At 42.7% G+C, this 22,014-nt stretch overlaps 1 protein-coding gene across 8 annotated transcripts in view; it reads left to right on the forward strand.

Moving 5' to 3' along the window:
- Positions 1 to 22,014, forward strand: part of SCPEP1 (serine carboxypeptidase 1) — an 86,109-nt gene that overhangs the window by 49,170 nt on the left and 14,925 nt on the right. For 2 of the 8 annotated variants that reach the window (XR_016388963.1, XR_016388962.1), the window contains exon 14: positions 7 to 3,322. Coding sequence is in view for 1 of the 8 variants with exons in the window: in XM_089900866.1 (XP_089756992.1) it covers positions 7 to 93 (87 nt within the window). In the remaining 7 variants the exon portion in view is untranslated. Of the gene's footprint in view, positions 1 to 6; positions 22,011 to 22,014 lie in introns of those variants that run through there. The other 6 variants (XR_016388959.1, XR_016388960.1, XR_016388961.1 and 3 more) reach the window with 6 other exon arrangements.

Here is a 22,014-nt window from a genome sequence, read left to right on the forward strand (position 1 = left end):
CGACAGGGAGCTGTGGCTGCTGCTGCCCAGCATGACAAGAGAGTGTTGTACCAGGTGTCGCAGCCCGGGGAAAGATCACAATTCAAAATCTGATGTATGGTTTCTACTGAATGCATATTGCTTTTGCACCATCTAACGTCGAAAAATTGTAAGTCAAACCATTGTAAGTCGTGGACTGTCTGTATTGGGAACCTTACTTGGGGCCCTTATTCACTAATGGCAGAGGCACCTAGATTTTGTTGTGGTCCCCTGCTGCAGGATGGACCAATCACTTTGGTTTTTTTCTTTGTTTGTTTTTTTGGACCAACCACTGGTAAGAAGCAAAGTCCAGAGAGACCTAGGGACTCCTTATTTGATGGATTAGTATTAGTTACCTATTGCTGCATAATAAATCACCCAGAAATGTAGTGACTTAGAACATTATTATCTGATCGTTTCTGTAGGTCAAGTTGGGGTCTCTCCTGGGGCTGCCATCAAGCTACTAGCCAGAGCTGCAGTCATCTCAAGGCTCAACTGGGGAAGGATCTGCTTACAAGCTCGCTCATGAGATTGTTGGCAAGACTCAGCTCATCACAGGCGGTTGGACTGAGGGCCTCTCTCAGTTGTTTGCCATGTGAATCTCTCCGCAGGGCAGCGCATGACGTGGCAAAGTGAGAGAGAAGAATCAGGGAGAGAAAGTGAGCAAGGTACAGGTCACCGTCCTTTATAGCCGAATCCCAGTGTGCTATCTTATCACCTTTGCCTATTCTATTCTTAAGAAGCAAGTCAGTATGTCCTGCCCCGTTCAAGTGGAGGGAATTACACAAGGGCATGAATACAGGAAGCAGACATCGCTGAGAGCCATTGAGAGACTGTCTACCAGGTGGGCCAGCACTCATTTTCTCATACCTCCCTCTGTCTTTCTTCACCTCAGAACTCTTCTTGTCATGAGAGGGGTCAGAGGAGAAAGTATGGTGATGTGTAGACTTTCAGGCTCTCCTCACACCTCACACTCCTGAGGTGGAAGAATGGGCTTCCCCATGGCCTTAGATTCAAGTCCAAAATCCTTAACCAGACCCTAAGACCTAATAGAATCAGGGCCCTCTTCAGCCTCATTGGTGTCTCTCTACCCCTTTCTCTTTTCACTGCAGTGCTCTTAGAAGTTGGGTTCCTGGAGAGGGCCCTATAAGTTGTATCCTCTTCCTTACCCAAGTTCTGAAACAACTGAAAACAACACAATAAAGTCAGCAGATAAGAAAACCAAAATAAACTGGAAGACGTAGCTTAGTGTGCGAATCAGAATGCACTTGCTAATTGTAAATACCCAGTCTTGACCTTGGACCAGCCCATCCAAGGGAAAGGGACAGTGTGTAGGGCAGACACTGCCTCCTGCTCATCCTGGTAGAGAGGGGAAAAGAAAGCCAAATCCCCCCAAGCCAGCATTCATGCTAGATTGGCTCTACCCAGTCAAGAAATGTAGACCACCATCTGTGCCCCAGTGTGACGGACACTATGAATTAGCTTGCCAGTCCACCCTCACAGGCACCTTCCGGAGTGCAGAGGTCAGAAAGCCCAAACTATACTCACAGATGCCTTGGTAGCTAGGGTTCGTATGTAAATAAGGTGGATATTAGATGGTGGCCCCTTTGGGTTTTTTTTTTTCTCGCAAGCCAGGTTGTAGAATCGTGAGATTTTTCAGCAGCAACGTTCCAGGACCCATTCTTCCTGTGTATGAAGGATCTTTTGGGGTGGCATCTTCTTGCCTGAGGGCTCCTGGTCCCTGACTTACAACTATGGTGGTCTGTTAAATCAGTGTTCCAGTGGTAGGAGCTACAGTAGTGGACGAGTTCTTCCATGTTCTTGGACTCACCCCTGGAGACCCTATCCTCGAGCCATTTCTTCCCTCCTTCCAGTCTTTCCAATGAAGTAGTGAGCACTGATACTGATAAATCCTTTCCTACCCAAAATATCTACAGTGCTTTCTATTTCCTGCACTAAACTTTGGATGATATTGTAGTGGAAGTGCCTGACGATTAGCTTATTTGATTGTAATGTAGGTGCCTGACATTAAACTTTCGATTGAATAAGCACATTGCCAGCTACACAAGTACATAAAGAGCCAGGCCACTGCACCTATGAAGTTCCCCCTTTAGAAAGCCCTGGGTGACCTAGATGACTGACCGCTTGAGTGATCCTGCTTTTTCCCTTCCTGCTCCTTCATTCCCAATCCTGTGTTCTAAATTAACCAATAAAGAGTGAACTCATGAAACTCTAGGCACCCCAGTAAAGGCAGAACCCAGGTATGCACTCTCTTTCTCTTTGGCCATGACCTCAGTATGTAGGCCCCAGGCATGCCTGTACCCTCCAGGGCTTGTGAGTAATCAACCTTGCTTTTTCAAAGTTCCCTGAGGGTTGCTGTGAGGTGCATCTTGCAATCATGATCAGAACCACAAGAGCTAATCCAGCCACAACACTGGCTCCAGTAGGGGAAGAGGAGGCTCACCACAGGTAGCAGGGCCCCAGGTGAGTGCCCGCAGGCATTCCGAGCAGATAGGTAGCATCACTGTCCATAGGCTGAGACTGCCACAAAACAGATACCCATCAGATAACTCAGCCTTCCTCATTGCAGAGGATTAAAGCGAGGCCAGAGCTCTGAGTCTTCAGGAAGACTTAAAGCCAGAAACAGGGAAGAAGCCTTTCCCCTCTCCACTCTTCAGCACCCAACACTGGACTTTTCATGTGTCCTTCTTACTGAAAGACCTCCTGCCCCTCCCCACGTAGCTACTTTCTTACTCATCTTTCAGGTTTCAGCATAAACCTGACCTTCTCTCATAAGCCTTCCCTGATTCCCCTGGGAAGTTAGCAGCCCCCTTACTCAGTCTCATAGCCCTCTACCCGTACTCTGTGATCCTCAGTCTTCTAGTGATTACTTCCTGGGGCCCTGGTACAGGGTAGGCCTTCAGTGTTCGCTAGTTGTTTGGCTGAGTGACACTCCAGAGCAGGAATGAGGAATGAACACAATGGACCTCTTGCAAATTGTGCAGTCCCTGAGCTGCACTTGAGTTTGCTTTGTTCCAGGTGCTTGTCTTCCTCATTGGCTCTGACTGGGATTTCACCATTCAGTGATACCCACTTTTTGCCGTATCTGTGCATGAAAATTTGCCACATTTTCTCGTTTCAAAAACTTGACCTTTTCATTTGTGCTGTTCTCTTTCCAACTTTGTTGGCAGATGTAGTTCACTGTTGCAGAAGTCTTGGGAGCAACGTCTTCAATGATAGCAAGAACAAGAATTGTATTTCTCACGAGGAACTGTGCCCCTGACTTAGGGCCATCTGTTGCAAGGTTAGTTACACTTTATGGAGGTCTATCTATGCTGTAGGATAGGTAATCGAGCAGGTTGTAGGCAGAGTGTGCCAGTACGAAAGCCCTTCTGAATGAGATATCACCTCACAGAGGTCAGAATGGCCATCATTAAAAACTCTGCAACAATAAATGCTGGAGAGGGTGTGGAGAAAAGGGAACCTTCCTACATTGTTGGTGGGAATGTAAATTGGTACAACCACTATGGAGAACAGTATGGAGGTTCCTTAAAAAAACTAAAAATAGAATAAAGATGCAGATGTAGAGAATAGACTTGAGGACATGGGGAGGGGAAGGGTAAGCTGGGACAAAGTGAGAGAGTGACATGGACATATATACACTACCAAACGTAAAATAGATAGCTAGTGGGAAGCAGCCGCATAGCACAAAGAGGTCAGCTCGGTGCTTTGTGACCACCCAGAGGGGTGGGATAGGGAGGGTGGGAGGGAGACGCAAGAGGGAGGAGATATGGAGATATATGTATACATATAGCTGATTCACTTTGTTATACAATGGAAACTAACACACCATTGTAAAGCAATTATACTCTGATAAAGATGTTTAAAAAAAAAAACTAAACTAAAAATAGAACTACCACATGATCCAGCAATCCCACTCCTGGGCATATATCTGGAGAAAACCATAATTTGAAAAGATACATGCACCCCAGTGTTCACTGGAGCACTATTTACAATACAGAAGACATGGAAGCAACCTAAATGTCCATCGACAGAGGAATGGATAAAGAAGATGGGATATGTATATACAATGGACTGTTACTCGGCCATAAAAAAAGAATGAAATAACACCATTTGCAGCAACATGGGTGGACCTAGAGATTATCATACTAAGTGAAGTCAGACAGAGAAGGACAAATAGCATATGATATCACTTATATGTGGAATCTAAAAACATGACATAAATAAACTTATTTACAAAACAGAAACAGACTCACAGACTTCGAAAACAAACTTATGGTTACCAAAGGGGAAAGGCTGGGGGGAGGGAGAAATTAGGAGCTTGAGATTAACATATACACACTACTATATATAAAATAGAGGGAGTCAAGATGGCGGTGTGGGAAGACAGGGAGTTAGCATCTCCCCACAACTAGGGCACCTGCTGGCTGCTGGTGGGAGACTCTGATGCCCAAGGAGACGGGCGGAATGCCAAAGTGAACCGGTAGGATGTAGGGGGACTAAGCGGGGAGGAGAAGTGGAGGCCAGACAGGATTGGCGCCACTGAGGGTGGGGAGATCAGGAGAGGCAGATGGGAGGGACTCTCCAGGAAGAGCAGGAGAGGAGTGGAGGGCGATTGCCTGACCCACTCGGGCCGGGGAGCCTGCTGAGCTCCCAGGCCGGTACCCCCACTCCAAAGCCCCATCCAGGCCACGTAGGTCCTGGGGGCATAGGAGGGAGGCTGGGGGGATCAGGAGAGGCAGGTGGGAGGAGCCACCCAGGAGGAGCAGGAGAGGAGCAGAGGGTGATTGCCCTGTTTACTTGGGCCTGGGGAGCCTGCTGAGCTCCCAGGCCAATCCCCTGCCATCGAAAGCACCCTCCAAACCCCCCTCCAGGTCATGTGGTTCCTTGGGGGCATAGGAAGGAAGCCGAGGGGAGAACAGGAGAGGCAGGTGAGAGGAGTGGGAGAGGAGCAGAGGACAATTGCCATGCCCACTAGGGAGCAGGGAGGCTGCTGAGCTCCCAGGCTGATCCCCTGCCCTCCAAAGCCCCCTCCAGGCCACGCGGGTCCTTGGGGTCATAGGAGGGAGGCCGGGGAGATCAGGAGAGGCAGGTGGGAGGGGCCCTTCCAGACCAGAGGAGCAGGAGAGGAGAGGAGGGCGGTGCCCTGCCCACTTGAGCCCAGGAAGCCTGCTGGGCTCCCAGGTGAGGTCCCCTGCCGTCTGAGACCGGGGATGGGTGATATGCCTGGGCCCCTTCTGTTTCTTGAACCTAAGCCCCACACCCCACACCCCACAGCTCCCAGGGCCTTTTCTGACTCTGTGGGTCCTGAGCATTGGCCCCACCCACCGCCCAAACCTTTCCCTTGTTTAGTTCCTGCCCTCCACAGCCAAGGCCTTTCCCCACCCTTTTTTTTTCTTTTCCCTCCTCCTTTTTACTGTTGTGGTACTGATGTACCTTCTGGTTGTTGATTCATCTATATTTTTATTTTTATATTCTTCCTAACATATCTGTTAGTTTACTAGTCTACTTTTATTTTTTACTTTTTTTTTCTTGCTGCCCCAGGCAGCTTGAAGGATCTTGGTTCACGAGCCTAGGGTCGGGCCAAAGCTCCTGCAGTGGGAGCTCTGTGTCCCAATCACTGGACTAACAGAGAACCTCAGACCCCAGGGAATATTCATAGGAGTGAGATCTCACGGAGTTCTTCATCTCAGCACCAAGACCCAAATCTACCTAATAGCCTACAAACCCCAGTGTTGGAAGCCTCAGGCCAAACAACCAGTAAGACAGGAACACAATCCCACCTGTCAAAAAAATAAATAAATAAGATGACAAAAAAATGTCACACATGAAGGAGCAAGGTAAAAACCTACAAGACCAAATAAATGAAGTAGGCAACCTACCTGAAAAAGAATTCAGAGTAATGATAGTGAACATGATCCAGAATCTAAGAAATAGAATGGAGACATGGATTGAGAAAATACAAGAAATGCTTAACAAAGATCTAGGAGAAGTAAAGAACAAACAAACAGAGATGAACAACACAATAACTGAAATGAAAAATACATGAGAAGGAATCAATAACAGAATAACTGAGGCAGAAAAACGAATAAGTGAGTTGGAAGACAAAATGTTGGAAATAACTGCCAACGGGCAGAATAAAGAAAAAAGAAGGAAAAGAATTGAAGACAGGGGGCTTCCCCAGTGGCACAGTGGTTAAGAATCCACCAGCCAATGCAGGGGACACGAGTTGGAGCCCTGGTCTAGGAAGATCCCACATGCTGAGGAGCAACTAAGCCTGTGAGCCACAACTACTGAGCCTGTGCTCTAGAGCCCATGCTTTGCAAAAAGAGAAGCCACCACAATGAGAAGCCCACGCACTGCAACGAAGAATAGCCCCCGCTTACCGCAACTAGAGAAAGCCCACGCACAGCAATGAAGACCCAATGCAGCCAAAAATAAATAAATAAAATAATTTTATTAAATAAAAAATTGAAGGCAATCTCAGAGACCTCTGGGACAGCACTAAACACACCAACATTCGAATTATAGGGGTCCCAGAAGAAGAAAAGAGAAAGAAAGGGTCTGAGAAAATATTTGAAGAGACTATAGTGGAAAACTTCTCTAACATGGGAAAGGAAAGAGGCAACCAAGTCCAGGAAGCACAGAGAATCCCATACAGGATAAACCCTAGGAGAAACACACCAAGACACATATTAATCAAAGTAACAAAAATTAAATTCAAAGAAAAAATATTAAAAGCAGCAAGGGAAAAGCAAAAAATAACATACAAAGGAATCCCTATAAGGTTATTAGCTGATTTTTCAGCAGAAACTCTGCAGGCCAGAAAGGAGTGGCAGGATATACTTAAAATGATGAAAGAAAAACACCTACAACCAAGATTACTCTACCCAGCAAGGATCTCATTCAGATTCGATGGAGAAGTCAAAAGCTTTTCAGACAAGCAAAAGCTAAGAGAATTCAGCACCACCAAACTAGCTTTACAACAAATGCTAAAGAAACTTCTCTAAGTGGGAAACACAAGAGAAGAAAAAGACCTACAAAAACAAACCCAAAACAATTTAAGAAAATGGTAATAGGAACATATTGATAATAACCTTGAATGTAAATGGATTAAATGCCCCAACCAAAAGACACAGACTGGCTGAATTGATACAAAAACAAGACCCATATATATGCTACCTACAGAAGACTCACTTCAGTCCTAGGGACACATACAGACTGAAAGTGAAGGGATGGAAAAATATATTCCATGCAAATGGAAATCAAAAGAAAGATGGAGTAGTAATACTTGTATCAGATAAAATAGACTTTAAAATAAAGACTGTTACAAGAGGTAAGGAGGGACACTACATAATGATCAAGGGATCAATCCAAGAAGAAGATATAATAATTATAAAGGTTTATGCACTCAACATAGGAGCACCTCAATACATACGGCAATTGCTAAAAACCATGGAAAGAGAAATCAACAGTAAAACAATAATAGTAGGGGACTTTAACACCCCACTTGCACCAATGGACAGATCATCCAAACAGAAAATAAATAAGGAAACACAAGCTTTAAATGACACAATAGACCAGATAGATCTAATTGATATTTAGAACATTCCACCCAAAAGTGGCTGAGTACACTTTCTTCTCAAGTGCACAGAGAACATTCTCCAGGATAGATCATATCTTGGGTCACAAAGCAAGCCTTGGAAAATTTAAGAAAATTGTAATAGTATCAAACATCTTTTCTGACCACAATGCTATGAGATTGGAAATCAATTACAGGAAAAAAAAACCCTGTAAAAAACACAAATACATGGAAGCTAAACAGTGCACTACTAAATAACCAAGAGATCATGGAAGAAATCAAAGAAGAAATTAAAAAATACATAGAAACAAATGACAATGAGAACATGATAAGCCAAAATCTGTGGGGTGCAGCAAAAACAGTTCTAAGAGGGAAGTTTATAGCAATACAGCCTCACCTCAAGAAACAAGAAAAATCTCAAATAAAACAATCTAACCCTACACTTTAAACAACCAGAGAGTGAAGAACACAGAAAACCCAAAGTCAGTAGAAGTAAAGAAACCATAAAGATCAGAGCAGAAATAAATGAAATAGAAATGAAGAAAACAATAGCAAAGATCAATCAAACTAAAAGCTGGTTCTTTGGGAAGATAAACAAAATTGATAAATCCTTAGCCAAACTCATCAAGAAAAAAAGGGAGAGGACACAAATCAATAAAATTAGAAAAGAAAAAGGAGAAATCACAGCTGACACTGCAGAAATAAAATGGATGATAAGAGACTACTACAAACAACTATATGCCAATAAAATGAACAACCACGAAGAAATGGACAAATTCTTGGAAAGGTACAATTTTCCAGACTGAACCAGGGAGAATTAGAAAATATAAACAGACCTATCACAAGCAGTGAAATTGAAACCATAATTTAAAATCCTCGAACAAACAAAAGTCCAGGACCAGATGGCTTTACAGGAGAATTCTATCAAACATTTAGAGAAGAGCTAACACTGATCCTTCTCAAACTCCTCCAAAAAATTGCAGAGGGAGAAACACTCCCAGATTCATTCTACGAAGCCACTATCACCCTGACACCAAAACCAAACAAAGATAATCACACACAAAAAAGAAAATTACAGACCAATATCACTGGTGAACATAGATGTAAAAATCCTGAACAAAATACTAGCAAACAGAATCCAACAACACATTAAAAGGATCATACACCATGATCAAGTGACATTTATCCCAGGGATGCAAGGATTCTTCAATATACGCAAATCAATCAGTGTGATACACTACATTAACAAATTAAGGAATAAAAACCATATGATCATCTCAGTAGATGCAGAAAAAGCTTTTGGCAAAATTCAACACTGGTTTATGATGAAAACTCTCCAGAATATGGGCATAGAGGGAACTTACCTCAACATAATAAAGGCCATATGTGACAAACCCACAGCAAGCATCATACTCAATGGTGAAAAACTGAAAGCATTTCCACTAAGATCAGGAACAAGACAAGGATGTCCACTCTCGCCACTCTTATTCAACATAGTTTTGGAAGTCCTTGCCACAGCAGTCAGAGAATAAAAAGCAATAAAAAGAATACAAATTGGAAAAGAAGAAGTAAAACTGTCACCATTTGCCAATGACATGATACTGTACACAGAAAATCCTAAAGATTTCACCAGAAAACTACTAGAACTATTCAATGAATTTGGTAAGGTTGCAGGATACAAAATTAATGCACAGAAATCTCTGGCATTCCTATGCACCAACAGTGAAAAATCAGAAAGAGAAATTAAGGAAACACTTCCATTTACCACTGCAAGATAAAGAATAAAATACCTAGAAATAACCCTGCCTAAGGATGCAAAAGACTTGTACTCAAAACTATAAAACACTGATGAAAGAAATCAAAGATGACATAAACAGATGGAAAAATATACCATGTTCATAGATTGGAAGAATCAATATTGTGAAAAGGACTATACTAACCAAAGCAATCTGCACATTCAGTGCAATCCCTATCAAACTACCAATGCCATTCTTCACAGAATTAGAACAAAAAACTTTACAATTTGTATGGAAACACAAAAGACCCCGAATAGCCAAAGCAATCTGGAGAAAGAAAAACTGAGTTGGAGGAGTCAGGCTTCAAGCTATACCACAAAGCTACAGTAATTAAGACAGTATGGTAATGGCACAAAAACAGAAATATAGATCAATGGTACAAGATAGAATGCCCAGAGATAAGCTCACACACATACAGGCACCTAATTTACGACAAAGGAGGCAAGAACATACAATGGAGAAAAGACAGCCTCTTCAACAAGTGGTGCTGGGAAAACTGGACAGCTACATATAAAAGAATGAAATTAGAACACTGTCTAACACCATACACAAAAATAAACTCCAAATGGATTAAAGACTTAAATAAGACCAGACCCTATAAAACTCTTAGAGGAAAACATAGGGAAAATACTCCTTGACATAAGCCACAGCAAGATCTTTTTTGAACCACCTCCTAGAGTAACAGAAATAAAAACAAACAAATGGGATTTAATTAAACTTAAAAGCTTTTGCACAGCAAAGGAAACTATAAACAAGACAAAAAGACAACCCTCAGAATTGGAGAAAATATTTGCAAATGAAACAACAAAGGATTAATCTCCAAAATATACAAACAGCTCATGGAGCTCAATATCAAAAAAACAAACAATCCAGTTAAAAAATGAGTGAAAGACCTAAATAGACATTTCACCAAGGAAGACATACAGATGGCCAAGAGGCACATGAAAAGATGCTCAGCATCACTAATCATTAGAGAAATGCAAATCAAAACTCCAATGAGGGGGCTTCCCTGGTTGCACAGTGGTTAAGAATCCGCCTGCCAATGCAGGGGACACAGGTTCGTGCCCTGGTCCGGGAAGACCCCACATGCTGTGGAGCAGCTACGCCCAGAAGCCACAACAACTGAGCCCAAATGCCACAACTACTGCAGCCCACGTGCCTAGAGCCCATGCTCCGCAACAAGAGAAGGCACCACAGTGAGAAGCCCACGCACGCACCATAATGAAGAATAGCCCCCTCTCACTCCAACTAGAGAAAGCCCGTGTGCAGCAACGAAGAGCCAACGTAGCCAAAAATAAATTTATTTAAAAAAAAAAAAAACTCCAATGAGGTATCACCTCACACCAGTCAGAATGGCCATTATCAAAAAATCTGGAAACAATAAATGCTGGAAAGGGTGTGGTGAAAAGGTAAATTGCTATCAATTTACAAAAAGGGATCAATTTACAATCCATAGTAAATTGATACACCCACTATGGAAAACAGTATGGAGGCTCCTTAAAAAACTAAAAATAGAACTACCATATGACCCAGCAATCCCAGTACTGGGTATATACCCTGAGAAAACCATAATTCAAAAAGAGACATGTACCACAGTTTTCATTGCAGCACTATTTACAATAGCCAGGACATGGAACCAACGTAAATGTCCATCAACAGATGAATGGATAAAGAAGATGTGGCACATATAAACAATGGAATATTACTCAGCCATAAAAAGAAACGAAATTGAGTTATTTGTAGTGAGGTGGATGGACCTAGAGTCTGTCATACAGAGTGAAGTAAGTCAGAAAGAGAAAAACAAATACCGTATGCTAACACATATGTATGGAATCTAAAAAACAAACAGAAACAACGGTACTGAGTAACCTAGTTGCAGGGCAGGAATAAAAAGGTAGACAGAAAATGGACTTGAGGACATGGGGTGGGAGGGGGAAGCTGGGGCGAAGTGAGAGTAGCATCGACATATATACACTACCGAATGTAAAATAGATAGCTAGTTGGAAGCAGCCGCATAGCACAGGGAGATCAGCTCGGTGCTTTGTGACCACCTAGAGGGGTGGGATAGGGACGGTGGGAGGGAGATGCAAGATGGAGGAGATATGGGAATATATGTATATGTATAGCTGATTCACTTTGTTATACAGTAGAAACTAACACACCATTGTAAAGCAGTTATACTCCAATAAAGATGTTTTAAAAATAAATATAAATAAACAAATAAAAGAATGTGTCTTGCTCATCTTCAGATCCCAAGTACCTGTCCCAATGCCTGACATACAAGAGCACGTGGTAAATATTCGACAAACCAAACTAAATTATGAGCATCACGCAGGAAGCCTGGAACCTACTTAAGAAATGGAGAAGTGCATTTCCAGTTTCATGTTTCCAGTTTCATTTGGGACTTAGGTGATACATATATCTTTTCTAGTTAGTGTTTTTGTTTTCTTCAGATAAATACCCAGTAGTGGAATTGATGGATCATATGGTAGTTCTATTTTTAATTTTTTGAGGAATCTCCATACTGTTTTCCATAGTGACTGCACCAATTTACATTGCCACCAACAGTGCGTAAGGGTTCCCATTTCTCCACACCCTCACCAACACATGGTATTTGTTGTCTTTTTAATTAATTAATTTATTTTTTTGCGGTACTCGGGCCTCTCACTGCTGTGGCCTCTCCCGCCGCGGAGCACAGGCTCCGGACGCGCAGGCTCAGCGGCCATGGCACGGGCCCAGCCGCTCTGCGGCATGTGGGATCTTCCCAGACCGGGGCACAAACGCGCGTCCCCTGCATCGGCCGGCGGACTCGCAACCACTGCGCTGACAGGGAAGCCCCTGTTGTCTTTTTAATGATAGCCATTCTGACAGTTATGAGGTTATAAATCATAGTATAGTTTATTTACTGATTCATATGTATATTATATATATACATATGTATATATATGTGTATATATATATATATTCTTTTTCAGATTCTTTTCCAATACAGGTAATTACAGGACATTGATTATAGTTCCCTGTGCTATATAGTGAGTCCTTGTTATTTATCTACTCACTGTGGTTTTGATTTACATTTCCTTGATGATTAGTGATGTTGAGCATCTTTTCATGTACTGGTTGGCCATCTGTATGTCTCCTTTGGAAAAAATGTTCTGCTCATTTTTTAATTGAGTGGTGTTTTTGATGTTGAGTTGTATACATTCTTTGTATATTTTGGATATTAACCCCTTATAGGAGATATTGTTTGCAAATGTCTTCTCCCATTCAGTAGGTGGCCTGTTCATTTTGTTGATAGTTTCCTTCACTGTGCAAAAACTTTTTAATTTGAAGCAGCCCAATTTGTCTGTTTTTGCTTTGTTTCCCTTGCCTCAGGAGATATATCCAAAAAAATGTTACAAAGACTGATGTAAAAGTGTAGTGGTTATGTTTTCTTCTAGGAATTTTACGGTTTCAAGTCTTTGATCCATTTTGAATTTATTTTTGTGCATGGTGTGAGAACATACTCTAGCTTGAGTCTTTTGCATGTAGCTGTCGAGTTTTCTGAACACCATTTATTAGGCTGTCTTTTCCCCATGATGTATTCTTACCTCCTTTGTCATAGATTAATTGCCCACACAAGTGTGGGTTCATTTCTGGGTTCTCTATTCTGCTCCATTGATCTGTGTGTCTATTTTTGTGCCAGTACCATACTGTTTTTTTTTTTTAATTTATTTTTGGCTGCATTGGGTCTTCGTTGCTGTTGCGTGGGCCCTCTCTAGTTGCGGCGAGTGTACGGGCACACCAACCCTCGCCATGGTGTGCGAGCTTCTCATTGCGGTGGCCTGTCCCGTCACGGAGCATGGGCTCTAGGCGCACGGGCCTCAACAGTTGTGGCACGTGGGCTCAGTAGTCGTGGCTCGCGGGCTCCAGAGTGCAGGCTCAGCAGTTGTGGCACACAGGCCCACTTGCTCCACGGCATGTGGGATTCCCCTGGACCAGGGCTCGAACCCATGTGCCCTGCATTGGCAGGCAGACTCTCAACCACTGTGCCACCGGGGAAGCCCCAGTACCATACTGTTTTGTTTTGTTTTTTTTTGTGGTACGTGGGCCTCTCACTGTTGTGGCCTCTCCCGTTGCGGAGCACAGGCTCCGGATGCACAGGCTCAGTGGCCATGGCTCACAGTCCCAGCCGCTCCGCAGCATGTGGGATCTTCCCGGACTGGGGCATGAACCCGTATCCCCTGCATTGGCAGGCGGACTCTCAACCACTGCGCCACCAGGGAAGCCCAATACTGTTTTGATTACTGTAGCTTTGTAGTATAGTTTGAAGTCAGGGAGCATGATACCTCCAGCTTGGTTCTTCTTTCTCAAGAGTGTTTTGGCTATTCAAGTCCTTTTGTGTTTCCATACAAATTATAGAATTATTTGTTCTAGTTCTGTGAAAAGTGCCATTGGTATTTTGATAGGGATTGCATTGTATCTGTAGATTGCTTTGGGTATTATGGTCATTTTAACAATATTAATTCTTCCAATCCATGAGCACCGTATATCTGTCCATCTGTGTCATCTTTAATTTCTTTCATCAGTGCCTTACAGTTTCCACCTACAGGTCTTTTACCTCCTTAGTTAGATTTATTTCGAGGTATTTTATTATTTTTGATACAATTTTAATGGGATTATTTTGTTAACTTCTCTTCCAATAGTTTATTGTTAGTGTATAGAAACACAACGTATTTCTGTATATTAATTTTATATCTTGCAACTTTACCAAATTCTGATGAGTTCTATTAGTTTTTTGGTGGCATTTTTAGGATTTTCTATGTATAGTATCATGTCATTTGCAAACACTGACACTTTTACTTATTCCTTTACAATTTGGATTCCTTTTATTTCTTTTTCTTATCTGCTTGCTGTGGCTGGGACTTCTAATACTATGTTGGATAAAAGTGGCGAGAGTGGGCATCCTTGTCTTGTTCCTGATCTTAGAGGAAGTGCTTTCTGCTTTTCATCATGGAAAATTATGTTCAGCTGTGTGCTTGTCATATGTGGCCTTTATTATGTTGAGGTACGTTCCCTCTATACCCACTTTCTGGAGAGTTTTTAATCATAAATGGATGCTGACATTTGTCAAAAGCTTTTTTTCTGCATTTATTGAGGTGATTATATGATTTTTGTTCTTCAGTTTGTTAATGTAATGTGTCACATTGATTGATTTGTGGATATTGATCCATCCTTGCATCCCTGGGGTAAATCCCCTGGATCGTGATGTATGATCCTTTTAATGTATTGTTGCATAGGTTTGCTAATATTTTGTTGAGGAATTTTGCATCTATGTTCATTCATCAGTGATATTGGCCTATAATTTTCTTTTTTTGTGATATCTTTGGTTTTGGTCTCAGGGTGATGCTGGCCTCATTGAATGAGTTCAGAAGCATTTCTTCCTCTGCAATTTTTTGGAATAGTTTGAGAAGGATAGATGTTAACTCTTCTCTAAACATCTGATAGAATTTACCTATGAAGCCATCTGATCCTGGGCTTTTGTTTGCTGGAAGTTTTAAAATTACTGATTCAATTTCTTTACTGGTAATTGGTCTGTTCGTATTTTCTATTTCTTCCTGATTCAGTCTTGAGAGGTTGTACATTTCTAGGAATTTGTCCATTTCTTCTAACTTGTCCATTTTATTGGTGTTTAATTGTGTCATGGTAATTTATTATGATCCTTTGTATTTCTGTGGTTTTGGTGTTGACTTCTTTTTCATTTCTGATTTTATTAAGTTGGGCCCCCTCTTTTTTCTTGATGAATCTGGCTAAAGGTTTATCAGTTTCGCTTATCTTCTCAAAGAACCAGCTCTTAATTTTATTGGTTTTTTTTTTGTCTCTATGTCATTTATTTCTGCTCTGATCTTTATGATTTCATTCCTTCTACTAACTTTGGGTTTTGTTTGTTCTTCTTTTTCTAGTTACTTTAGGTGTAAATTTAGGTTGTTTATTTGAGATTTTTCTTGTTTCCTGAGGTTAGCTTCTGTCACTATAAACTTTCCCCTCAGAACTGCTTTTGCTGTGTCCCATAGATTTTTGGATTGTTGTGTTTTCATTTTCACTTGCCTCTAGGTACTTTTTTATTTCCTCTTTGATTTCTTCAGTGACCCATTTGTCACTTGGCTTAATTTTCTCTGTTCCTGATGATCACTGTCTGAGTACAGTTGTAAAGAATAGCTACCTCCCAAATACTTTTCCTGGACTCATGGTAGTTTCACACCTTCTTTCGTAACTTCAGCCTTACCATCTGGGATCAAGAAGAGAGCGATCAAGCTCAGGCACCATGTGGAAATTTAATTTTTATGTGTTTTTAGTCATCATGTATTTATATTTTATATCCTACCCTTTTTTTCATTTAATAGTATTTCATATAAAACTTTCCAGTTATTGGACCTTCTGGATTGGTGAACACATCAAGGTGCTGGGAGGGTGTTGTGTCTGGAGAGGACATGGAAGCTGTGTACCCCTCACCCCATACTGTGCCCTACGTATCTCTTCCATTTGACTGTTCCTAAGTTGTATCCTTCATAATAAACCTGTAATAGTAAGTAAATTGTTTCCTGAGTGAGTTGTTCTAGTGAATTATTGAACCTTGGAGATGGATTTGTAGGAACCCCCAAACTTTAGCCAATTTAGATAGAAGTGTGGGTACCCTAACCACCCCATTTGTGACCAGTGTCTGATGTATGAGACTGAGCCCTTAAACCTGTGGGCCTGATGCTAACTCTGGGTGGTTAGTGTCAGAATTGAGTTGAATTGTAAGACACCTAGTTGGTGTCAGAGAATCAGAGAATTGGTTGTTGATGTGAAAAAAAAAACCCACGTTTGGTATCACAAGTATTGTGTGTTAAAACAGCTCTTTCAGTGTCAGAAAAAATGTGGGATTTGCTAAAACGGCCTTGCTCACTGAAACATGTGATTTGGGAAGAGGAAAAGTGAGTGGAGTATAAGGAACCTTTAATCCCTGGGTAGTCATGTGGCCATCCACAGTATGGAGCAGCAGCTGTGGTGGGATAAATTACTAACAGTAAAAATTAATAGCTCCCAGGGAGTTGGTACACTGGATACATAAGAAATGCAAACGAGGGCTTCCCTGGTGGTGCAGTGGTTAAGAATCCGCCTGCCAATGCAGGGGACAGGGGTTCGAGCCCTGGTCCAGGAAGATCCCACATGCCGCAGAGCAACTAAGCCCGTGCTCCACGACTACTGAGCCTGCGTGCTACAGCTATTGAAGCCTGCACGCCTAGAGCCCATGCTCCACAACGAGAGAAGCCACCGCAATGAGAAGACCGTGCACCACAACAAAGAGTAGCCCCGCTTGCTGCAACTAGAGAAAGCCCGCGCACAGCAATGAAGACCTAATGCAGCCAAAAATAAATAAATAAAATTTTTTAAAAAAACTGCAAACGAATAAGAAAAAAGCAAAACACACAGTCCCTAAGTTATTGTTATCTGTAAAGACTAAAATGATATTAAAAGAGAGTGCTGGGTCAGACCTTGATACTGAACCGTGCTCACATTTCTATCAGTCTGAGCTTCAGCCTCAAGCCTCAAAGCCACCCCAAAAGGATGGATTATGTGGGGACAACAGAGAGTAGCTCCAATACCTCTGGTCACCAAGGAGGTGGTCCACATTGGGGGAGGGCAAAATCAAGAAACAATTGAAACTAGAGGGTACAGCGTGAGGAATCTTATTTTGTGGATTGGTATCATCAGTTTCCTGAAGAACCTTTACTAGAATAGATTATGAGAGTAATTTAGGAGCACTGTCTCTGGTTTTGAAAGCTGCAAAGTGGAAGAGCATGTTTGGGTTGGTGTAGGACCCACAGCTCACGATGGAGCAATCACAGGTGGCTGTGCAAGATTCAGAAACATAACAGGCTGTTCCCAAGGAAACACCAGTCTGGTGAATGACTAAAAGTGAATGTAAGGTCTTTTTACCCTGAGAAGGGAGACAGTCTGACTCTCCCTATAAAGGCCAAGTGAACACCGCACATGAAGCGGCTGGTATGCTCTGTATGCAAGCCGTGTGGGACTGGCTTTATGGTGACCAGGGTATTCACCTGCAGCAAAATGGGTTTATTTGGGAACAGCAAAGAACTACAATTCAGGACATAAAATCTTTGACGAAGCACCAGCAAGTCTGGAGAACAAAGGAAAAGAATGTTCTTTTATAAAGGAAAAGGAGGTATTGGGAGGGGCTGTTGTAAATAAAGAGTCCATTGGAGGAAACTGGGAGTGCCAAGTGTAGTGGCTTTTCATTGGCTGAGTGGTGACAGCCTCTCATTGGCTGGGCTGTTGCTGGGCAAGGAGAAATTCTTCCTTCTCCTGCTCGGTAGTAAAGTAGTAATCTTCTTCCTGTTGGAGATGCAAAGGTATGTCTGGCCTCCTGACTCCATTTTATTTAATTAATTAGTTTATTTTGGCCACACAGCATGTGTGATCTTAGTTCCCCGACCAGGATTCGAACCTGTGCCCCCTGCAGTGGAAACGTGGAGTCTTAACCACTGGACCACCAGGGAAGTCTCATCCTGACTCCATTTTTTTTTTTTTTTTTTTTATGTGGTATGCAGGCCTCTCACTGTTGTGGCCTCTCCCATTGCGGAGCACAGGCTCCAGACGCGCAGGCTCAGTGGTCATGGCTCACGGGCCCAGCCGCTCCACGGCATGTGGGATCTTCCCGGACCGGGGCATGAACCCGTGTCCCCTGCATCGGCAGGTGGACTCTCAACCACTTGCGCCACCAGGGAAGCCCCTGACTCCATTTTAAATGAGGTTTCTGTTTATCAATTTTCACACCTGTAACCCAGGTCATGGTAAATTCTGTGGTTAAGGGGTGCGCTTTTTCACTGGGCACCCTGTGTAACTTTACTGCTGCAAAATCAGCAATAATCCCAGAAGCCTTATCGAATTTGCTGTCTCAGTTTCTCCTCATGGGCTTTACAGATGCTAATAAAAACTCTAGGTTAATGAACAAGAGAATGTGGAAAGGTGGGGGGAGGGGCGGATCAAGGGATGCATCCCAGCAGGATGGAAATCCTTAGAAATGAGATAAATAAAACTGGACATTGATGGGATTGAAACAAAAGTCTTAATACAGCACGCTTGAAGGTTGGGTGGACAAAAGGGACCCCCTGGTGGGCCCCAAACAAGTCCACTCTATTTACTTCAGTTTGAAGAAATTTTTGTAAATTTAAAAAGCTGGCAGACAAAGATCACAATGAGAAACCTGACCTGGAGTAAGTTGGGGCAATAGCTAGGCAGTAAACCAAGATGAAGACTGTTAAAGTAACCAGATTAGGGCCAAGATGGAGTCACTCACGCTAAACCACATGTCATCAAACCAAAACTTCACTAAGTTTTTATGTTGGGCTCTCCTGGAAAAGGAAGACCTAAGCCAACCCATCAGCTCTTGCCTGCTCAGCACAAATTACCTGGCCCAGCTCTTCTAAGACTTCCCTTTGCTCCATGTAAGGAAAGAAACCCTGCCTTAACAAATCAGCAAATGCCCAGTATAACTTCCTTGTTCCTGCTCCCTTCTGCCTATAAAATTTCTTGCCTTGTATAGTTCTTTGAGGTTCCTATCTATCTATTGCTAGATTGATGCTCCCCAATTTATGAACCTCTGAATAAAGCCAACGAGGTCTTTAAATTTTACTCATTTGGGGCTTCCCTGGTGGCGCAGTCGTTGAGAGTCCGCCTGCCGATGCAGGGGACACGTGTTCGTACCCCGGTTCGGGAAGATCCCACATGCCGCGGAGCGGCTGGGCCTGTGAGCCATGGCCGCTGAGCCTGCGCGTCGGGAGCCTGTGCTCCGCAACGGGAGAGTCCACAGCGGTGAGAGGCCCGCGTACCGCAAAAGAAAAAAAAAAAAAAAGATAAACAAAGCTGAACACTAGCTAAAGTGGTGAGGCTAGACTTCATTCAGTAATACTTTTGCAACAGGAAAGAGAGTCCAGCATAAACTCAACTCAACTTCAATTTGTGCAGGGGTCTGAGATAGAATTATAAATTTGAGGTCAGTGGTATATAAATGGTGTGTTGATTGCCTTCCCAATATCATTGCTCTTCCTTTTTTTCCCCAGTTGAGATATAATTGACATATGACATTGTGTAAGTTTAGGGTGTACAGTGTGTTGGTTTGACACATTTCTGTGTTGCAATATGATTACTACAATAGTGTTTGCTAACACCTCTATTACGTCCCCTAATTATCATCTCTTTTTTGTGATGAGAACAATTGAAATCTAGTCTCTTAGCAATTTTGAAGTTTATAATAGAGCATTGTTGACTATAAGTACTATGCTATGCATTAGATCTCCAGAACTTTTTTATTTACTAGTAGCAAGTTTGCACCCTTAAACGTCTCCCAGTTCCCCCACCCACCCGACCCCACACACCCAGCCCCTGGTAACCACCAGTCTATTCTCTGTTTTTAGTTCAGCTTTTTAGATTCCACATACAAGTGATATCATATAGTATTTGTCTTTCTCTGTCTGACTTATCTCTTAGCATTATGCCCTCAAGTTCCATCCATGTTGTTGGATGCAAATGGATGAATTTCCTTCCTTCTTTCTCATGGCTGAATAGTATTTCACTGTATATATTTAAATTTCCTCCCTTCTCTCAGAGTCTTAAATTTGTTCAGGATACCATGTGCCCAGTTAAATATACCTTCCCTGACTTCCTGGCTGCTGGAAATTGTCAGCTCTGACCAAAGAGGTAAACAGAAGTAGTCAGGTAAGAGTTCCAGGAAACTTTATACAAAGTGATAGATTAGGCTTTCATAAATTTTTGTCATTCCCCCATCTACCTGCCTGGAATATGAAGTTGAACCTGGGGGCAGAGCATCTATCTTGTTATTTAAGGCAAAAAGAGCATGAGAATGAAAGCTACATGTGAGGATGGTGGAGAGGAACAGTCAAGGGTACCTAGGACGCTGATGACATGGCAGAGCCCAGATCATGTATTTTTTTTTAACATCTTTATTGGAGTATAATTGCTTTCCAATGGTGTGTTAGTTTCTGCTGTATAACAAAGTGAATCAGCTATATGTATACATGTATAGCTATACATGTACATATATAGATATATAGTATTTTTAATCTTACTAGAAAAATAAGCCCCCGTTTGGTTAAGCTAGAATAGTCACTTTTTTAGCTGTACAGTCGTCCCTCAGTATCCATGGGGGATTAGTTCTGTTGCAGGAAAGGGGATCCCTCCCAGGGCTCTTGTCTAACACTCAGAAATGAATTGTCCGAGGAGACACATGCTGGCAAAGCAAGAGACGTTATTGGGAAGGGGTGCCCGGGTGGAGAACAGTAGGGTAAGGGAACCCAGGAGATCTGCTCTGCCACGTGGCTCACAGTCTCAGGGTTTAGGGTAATGGGGTTAGTTTCCAGGTTGTCTCTGGTCAATCATTCTGACTCAGGGTCCTTCCTGGTGGCCCGTGCATTGCTCAGCCAAGATGGATTCCAGCAAGAAGGATTCTGAGAGGTTGGTAGGACATACAGACTGGAGTCTCCTCTCTCCTTTTGACCTTTACCAAATTCTTCCGGTTGGCGGTAGCTTATTAGTTCCACGTCCCTTACCAGGACCTCCTGTTGTAAGATAACTCACGCAAGTGGTTAGGATCATATCTGGCCAGGGTGTGTGGTTTTGGTCAGTGGTTCCCCTAACAGTTCCAGAACCCTCCCCAAAAGGACGCCAAAATCTAAGGAAGGTCAAGTCCCTTATACAAAATGGCATAGTTGGCCCTCTGTATCCGTGGGTTCCACACCCATGGGTACAGAAGGGGCCAACTGTATGTGGGCAAATGCAGTCCTGACATTGATGGCAACTGAACCCAAGGGCCTTAATGCAATTGCACAGGGATAGAATCTAGACAGTGAGAGGAGAGGAGGGCCTAGGAAGAATCCTGTGAGAACTTGTAACACTTAACGGCCAGGCACTGGAGGCTGACTTGCAAGGGAGAGTGTTTGAGAAAGAGTGCTTGGAAGTATCGGCAAGACCAAGAAGGAGAGGGATTAAAAGAACGAGCTCTGTCACCAGAATTCAATCCTGGCTCAGGTTACTACTAGCCAGATGACCTACGGTGATTGACTTAATTGTTCTGTGCCTCAACTTCCTCATTTGTAAAATGAGGATAATAATAGGGTTATTGTGAGGATGAAATGTGAAGGGCATAGAGTAAGCCCTCAGTCAAGACTAGCTGCTGTTATTGGTAATCATCCCACAGAAAGAGGAAGTTTTTCTTTTTCGTAAAGGCTTATCTCTTGGGAAGCCTGGCACATGGTATTATCCCCCATGGGATTATCAGACATTAGTCATCAGACAGGTCTAATGAAATTTCTCTCTATGGTGTCGCAAAATTCCTTTTCCAAGTCTGCCTGGTTGGCCCTGTAGTTGTACACTGGCAAAGAGTTTTCCATTCAAAAAAACATTTAGAAGCGTTTGTTGAACCCCTTTCATGTGCGAGGACTGTGTTGGGTGATGGTGGGATACAAAGATGAATGTAATATTGTGTGTGTGTGTGTGTGTGTGTGTGTGTGTGTGTATGCATGGGGGAGGGGGCGG

This window comes from Delphinapterus leucas, chromosome 19 (assembly GCF_059928025.1).
Source record: "Delphinapterus leucas isolate spDelLeu-1000000601 "Yukka" chromosome 19, BTC_Dleu_Yukka2, whole genome shotgun sequence".
NCBI lineage: Eukaryota > Metazoa > Chordata > Mammalia > Artiodactyla > Monodontidae > Delphinapterus > Delphinapterus leucas.